The sequence below is a fragment of the Solanum verrucosum genome, unplaced genomic scaffold (assembly GCF_900185275.1).
Source record: "Solanum verrucosum unplaced genomic scaffold, falcon-dt-bn FXZP01000012.1, whole genome shotgun sequence".
Lineage (NCBI taxonomy): Eukaryota > Viridiplantae > Streptophyta > Magnoliopsida > Solanales > Solanaceae > Solanum > Solanum verrucosum.
This window is the reverse complement of record NW_026020063.1, coordinates 4336015-4341523: the sequence shown is the minus strand read 5'-3', so window position 1 is coordinate 4341523 and position 5509 is coordinate 4336015. Positions and strand designations below refer to the sequence as shown.

The 5509-nt window shown below is 34.5% G+C and overlaps 1 protein-coding gene across 1 annotated transcript; it reads left to right on the top strand.

Annotated features, from left to right (window-relative positions):
* The first annotated feature begins 1642 nt into the window (after positions 1-1642).
* LOC125823506 (FCS-Like Zinc finger 14-like) lies at positions 1643-4984 on the top strand. Its single transcript, XM_049502887.1, has 2 exons — positions 1643-2302; positions 4579-4984. The coding sequence occupies exons 1-2, from the start codon at positions 1803-1805 to the stop codon at positions 4736-4738; spliced, it is 660 nt and encodes a 219-aa protein (XP_049358844.1). The 5' UTR covers positions 1643-1802; the 3' UTR covers positions 4739-4984.
* Positions 4985-5509: the final 525 nt, after the last annotated feature.

Sequence of the window (5509 nt, the reverse complement as noted above, 5' to 3'; positions counted from 1 at the left end):
CCCATCTCGCTCGCCACTCTACTATGTATCTAGTATCACAGATACATGTGAATCACATCAAATACATATAGATACATGTATATGGTATGTATCTAGTGATTCACATGTATACATAACGAATCTCACTCATCTCTCTCCCTATTTTAGTGTATTTGATAACAAAAATACATGTATCTAAGTGTATCTTCCTTAATGTATAGTACGAAACTCTTAATTAATAGTAAGATACGTAATATTTTGTAAGTATAGATAATAATAGTATATATATATATATATTAGGTGTGTGTGGGCAGTGGCGGATCAAAGATTTTCATTCAGGGGGTTCAAAAAATAAAAAGTATTTAACATGTAAATAAGCGAACAAAACACAATTCCAAGGAAGTAGTACTGTAGTAGTATATAGTTTATAGGTACAAAAAGTTAGTTCCGTTACATGAGACTTTTAGCACGTTTGAATTTTTGTGGGTTTAAATATACTCTTTTAGCACGTAAAAAAGTGAAAGATTGGTCCTGAAACTAAAGGAAGAAAAGCTAAAAAAATAAAATGTTCGCAATGGAGCTTGAACAACAAGCCTCAAGCTTGAATGAGCTCTCTAACCGAATTTTTTTTTTTCACATTTCCAAAAATTTGATTGCTCATGACGGGATAGAGAAAGAATGCTAGGGTCAACTTAAAAGGAGACCTACAACTAGGGTTGTTCATGGTTATGGTTAAACACCTAACCGATTAAAAAAATCGATATTTGATTCTATTTGGTTAGGTTAGGTTAGGTTAGGTTTTAAATTTTGAAAACCTATACTATTTGGTTTGGTTTTAGTTTTACTATAAAACAACCGCAAAATAATCAAACCGAACCGATAAATTAGATATATAAATTTTATAATTATTTAAATATCATTCATAAATAAAATATAAATATTTTCTTAAATTTGAATTAAATTAAGTCTTTAACTTTACTATTTTCTCAAGCTTAACACTTTAGTCCAACTATAACAATCATAAGTCAAAGTCCATCAAAATTCATTTTAGTCTTTACCTACCCTACTCACATAAAATAATCGCACTTTTTCTTAATTAAATCACTTTATTTGTGTAATGATAACTCTAGTATTGCTTAATTGCTTAATTGAACCGACAATAGCTTTTATGTGGGTTGTTCATGTACTAGGTGTTTGTGTCTATCAAGATACGTATATCCTCAAAAAAACTATTACTTTCAAACCGAATAAACCAGAAAAACTGATCTAAACCGAACCAAATTGACAATAACCAAACTAACAATTATTTTTTTTATTTGGTTTGGTTTGGTTTAGAAATTTAAAAAACCGACTAGATTGGTTTTAATCAATAATAGATCCAAACCGAATCACGAACACCCCTACCTACAACTATGCTACAACTTACTTCATGTTCGTGAACGGGTTCAAAATTAATATATCTACATAAATACAAGAAATTTGTATTATATATACTAATTTTTTTCCAAGGGGAGTTCGGGTGACCCCTGGAACCCACGTGGGCCGCCCCGTGTGTGTGGGGGGAGGGGCAAGGCACGTAGCATGGAAATAATTCGAAAGGAAAGTTGTACAATGTATTTTACGTGACTCTTTTATATTCTCCATTCTCCTGAAAACGAGAGAAGTTTCTCTTTTAGATATAATCCAAAAGAGGAGAAAACTGTTCCTTTTCTTCTCTACCAATCTTTCTTTCCTTTCAATCTGCAAAAACAAAAACCTCAATTCCAAATTCAAGAACAGAGAGAGACCCATATGCGTCTCTCTTTGTTCCTTTTCCCAAAAAAATGGCTGAAGTGAGGGGCCGTAAGAAGATATTATCCATCAATCTTTCCGTTTTTCCCCCCACTGATAACATTAATTCACCTAAATCCACCAAATCTCCTAACAAATTTGAAGACCCTAATGGTGTTGTTGGCCTTGGTATTGTTGCAGCCATGTCCAAGAATCAGAAATGTAATAAACCTCCAATTCTGACTGTTTCGCCTAGACCAACTTCGACACCGATACCAATTTCGAGTAATAATTTTTATAATAAGATAAAGAAAAAACCTACTATTGAGGAAATGGAGATGTGTGAGGAGTATACTCGTGTGATTTCTCATGTGGGTACCAATTTGGTTAAGAAAATGGAATATTATGATGATCAATTTCTGGGAAATGGGTATCATAAAACTACTATTGCTGCTGCCTCTGCTCCTCCTGAGGCTTTTAGGGCGGCGGATTTCCTCAATATTTGCTCTTTATGCCATAAGCGCCTTGAGGGGTTGGATATTTTCATTTACAGGTTCATTGCAACTCTTCATTTTTACTGTATTTTGTGTTGTTTTTCTTATCATTGTTCTGTATAATCTGTCTCAATTGTTTTAGCCTATTCTTGATTCTGTTATTTGAAGGGTTTTAATTGTGGATTAAAGTTTTTATTAGATTTCCATTTTATGAAATTTGTAATGTTCCACCACCATAGTTTTGTACTTTGATTATCTTTGAGAAACTAGTTTATATTCAATCTTTTGGGGTGACTCAAATGGTTTAGCTTGGGACTTCCATTTTGGAGGTCTCAAGTTCGAAACCCCTTGCATTCGCAGTAGGGATTGGCCTTCTGGGTCAAGCTCGTCACACGGGGCTTGTCTATTGTAGTTTACCTCTTCTATGTGGTTTGCGAGCTATTGCATATGAACGGAATTCAGCATGTGCACACCCAAAGAGTAGCGGCTGTAGGTTATCCTTGATATCAAAAGAAAGAAGCTTTGTATTCAAGTCAACCTTAGAGCATACAATACTTTTATTTCCTTTTGTATGGTTTCAATTAAAATGAAAATCCATTTGATAATGTTTTTAATCGATAAAATCTCGCTAGTATGAGTAGATCATTTTGAAGTAGTTTGTGTAACCCAATAAGAGAGAGTGTTCTAGAGTCCTATCAGTAATGATATCGATCATATTTGGTTGGTTACTCAATGTGGATAGCATTTTTGTTTACTTTCAAAATGTAACTCATATTCTTTTACCTGTTCAGTTTTAATTGCAGCAGTTAACATAAAATCTGAATGAATGTCATTGTTGTGGTGGTGGTTGAGAACTATGGTCTGAGACTTATTCATTCAATTCATACTTCTGAGGCCATAAAACTTTGTGTCTGTAGGCTCGTCTTTTCCTTAGAGAATTATGATTATCCTTTGACATTTACTTTCTTTTTTAATTTTCTAATATGAAGCATGTATTGCAAATGAGAACATGTTGATGCAAATCCATCTGTTCTTTATGCTGCAATCTACTGTCTACGCGAATCTGATTTGAAATTTGTGGATGTCCAAATTTTCTATTTGCTTAGTTCTATTGGTTGAGGAAAATGTTATTCCCATCTGGATTTAGAAAGTTTGCAAACGGAGATGTTCTAAGTCAGTTGGGTAGCAATGCTCTATCTTCATTTTATTGCAAATTGTTGATACTTTTATAGACCTAAGCAATAGATTCTCCTCGGAAAGAGGGAAGCCTTTAAAGGACCCACAGGTCATTATTGGAAACTGCACGTCAAGCTCAATTATCTTAGCATCGCACAATCAAATGTTTTGTTTGCTGTCAGTGTGGCTAAACAGTTTCTCCAAATTCCATGTAATAGTCATGTCCGTGTAGGGTGCAGTAACCTTGAATTCTTAACTAGTAGTTTCTCCTCCTCCTTTGGCATTCTGTTTTTGCGTTATTAAGTGTTCTTGTTTTTATAATTATCATCTGACTTAGGCCTTTGGTATCTTGTTCCAACTTACACAGTACTGGACTTGTACTTCTCATATTTTACTTGTTTAACATGCATATCCTGAAGCAAGGGGAATAAATTCTTTGACAAGTTTTAGATTAATGCAATGTGCTTAATTTGTACAGTTAGTTTTCTTTGTTGTTAGTCGCTTGGAATCTTCTCAAGTTAACTGCTGATGTTGGCTTGTATGACTTTGTTATAGTAATCATGCATACGAACCAAGTCCATCGGGAGTGTAATATAAACCTGATTTCTTTAATTCACTTCCTTAGAAACATTGGCAGAGTTATTACTCAATTCTTTGTGGTGATTCTCAATTTTAATTTTCAGATTCATGAAGGTTGAATTTCTTAATTTCAGAACTCATCATGAACTCTAATTTTTGTGTTCTTGTGGCAGATATTTATTTTTGCATTGTCCGTTAATATCTCCTATTTCTCTGCTTTTAATTTCAGTCACTCTTCTTAGACACTTTTTCTTTTTGCTGCAATATCAAGTTTTCTTGTTGGAAATAATTCAGTCTTTCTTCATCAGTATCTTATTGGAGTTTATGACCTAAGGCTTTAGGTAGGAAAGTACCACATGGTTTTCATTTGTTTGTAAAATTTTGGCTGTTTCCTCCAGATATTGCAGTGTATCTTGTTGTATAAGCACTGTAGTGTGCTTTTGATTTGGAGAATTTTAGGTATAGAGTAGAACATATATATTTTGTAGGGAAAATATATATTATCCCTGTCTTGTCAAGCTTGGGGAATGAAGTACAGGTTTACTAATATCACCTCTTTTCTTGTGTGGTGCGCATGCAGAGGAGAGAAGGCATTTTGTAGCTCAGAGTGCCGTTTGAAACAAATCTCAATCGATGAACATAAAGAGAAGTGTGGTTCTGTAGCCATGAAATCACCCGAGTTCTCTGCCTCCCCTCGCTCTGGTACAATGCAGTTTTCTGGTGGTGTTGCTGTGGCATAATTAAGTTGGCGATACAGGTCTGGGAAGCTAACTCAATGCATAAGAAGATCTAAATATGTTCAATTTTGAGTAATGGAATGTTGTTCTGCCTACCAGAGGTTCTGAAGTTTTGTTAGAACCAATTAAGAGGGAGAAAGTTTTGTAGTTTGGTTAAACCCACCGAGTATAGACATCACAATTTTTATATCTAAAGACCACACACATATATTTAAATATATAAGTTTATACAATTGAAATCTTTTTACATTTTCAATTCCACTGAACTTGTTGAATGTCTCATATATAAGTGTTCTGCTAAACTTCTGCGGCAAAAGGTGACTATTCGTTGATTTCTTCCCTAGGATTCGTACCTATAGAGTAGCTTACCTTTTGTTGGTCAGTTCGCTTGGTGTTTTAAGCAACTGATAGTTGGTTAACAAGTGAAGCTGACACTCTTAGCCATATCCAGCCTGTTTAAACCAAGCAATGCTGGGAATCCGTGTGATTCATATGGTTCATAACTGCAACAACTAGGTCATTATGTACACCAACCTGCTTGTTTTTCTGTCTTGGAGGTCAATCAGGTTGGTGTACATAATGTACACGTTTGTAATGAGGAGAGTCATTTGTGCCAAACGCAAAATGTCTTTGTGATGGAAGTCCTGCTTATTACAGGTTCCCTCTTGTAGAAGGAACACCACTAGATCTACACCGTCTTTTTGTTTAGGTTACATCTCGAGGTGGAATAGAAAAGGCATTTACAAAAAAACATTTTACTTAGTGACATACATA

Excerpts from the sequence above, each read along its gene's own strand:
- LOC125823506 (XM_049502887.1), top strand. The coding sequence starts at position 1,803 with ATGGCTGAAGTGAGGGGCCGTAAGAAGATATTATCCATCAATCTTTCC. Across the intron at positions 2,303-4,578 it reads TTGGATATTTTCATTTACAG|AGGAGAGAAGGCATTTTGTA; the intron begins GTTCATTGCAAC and ends GTGCGCATGCAG.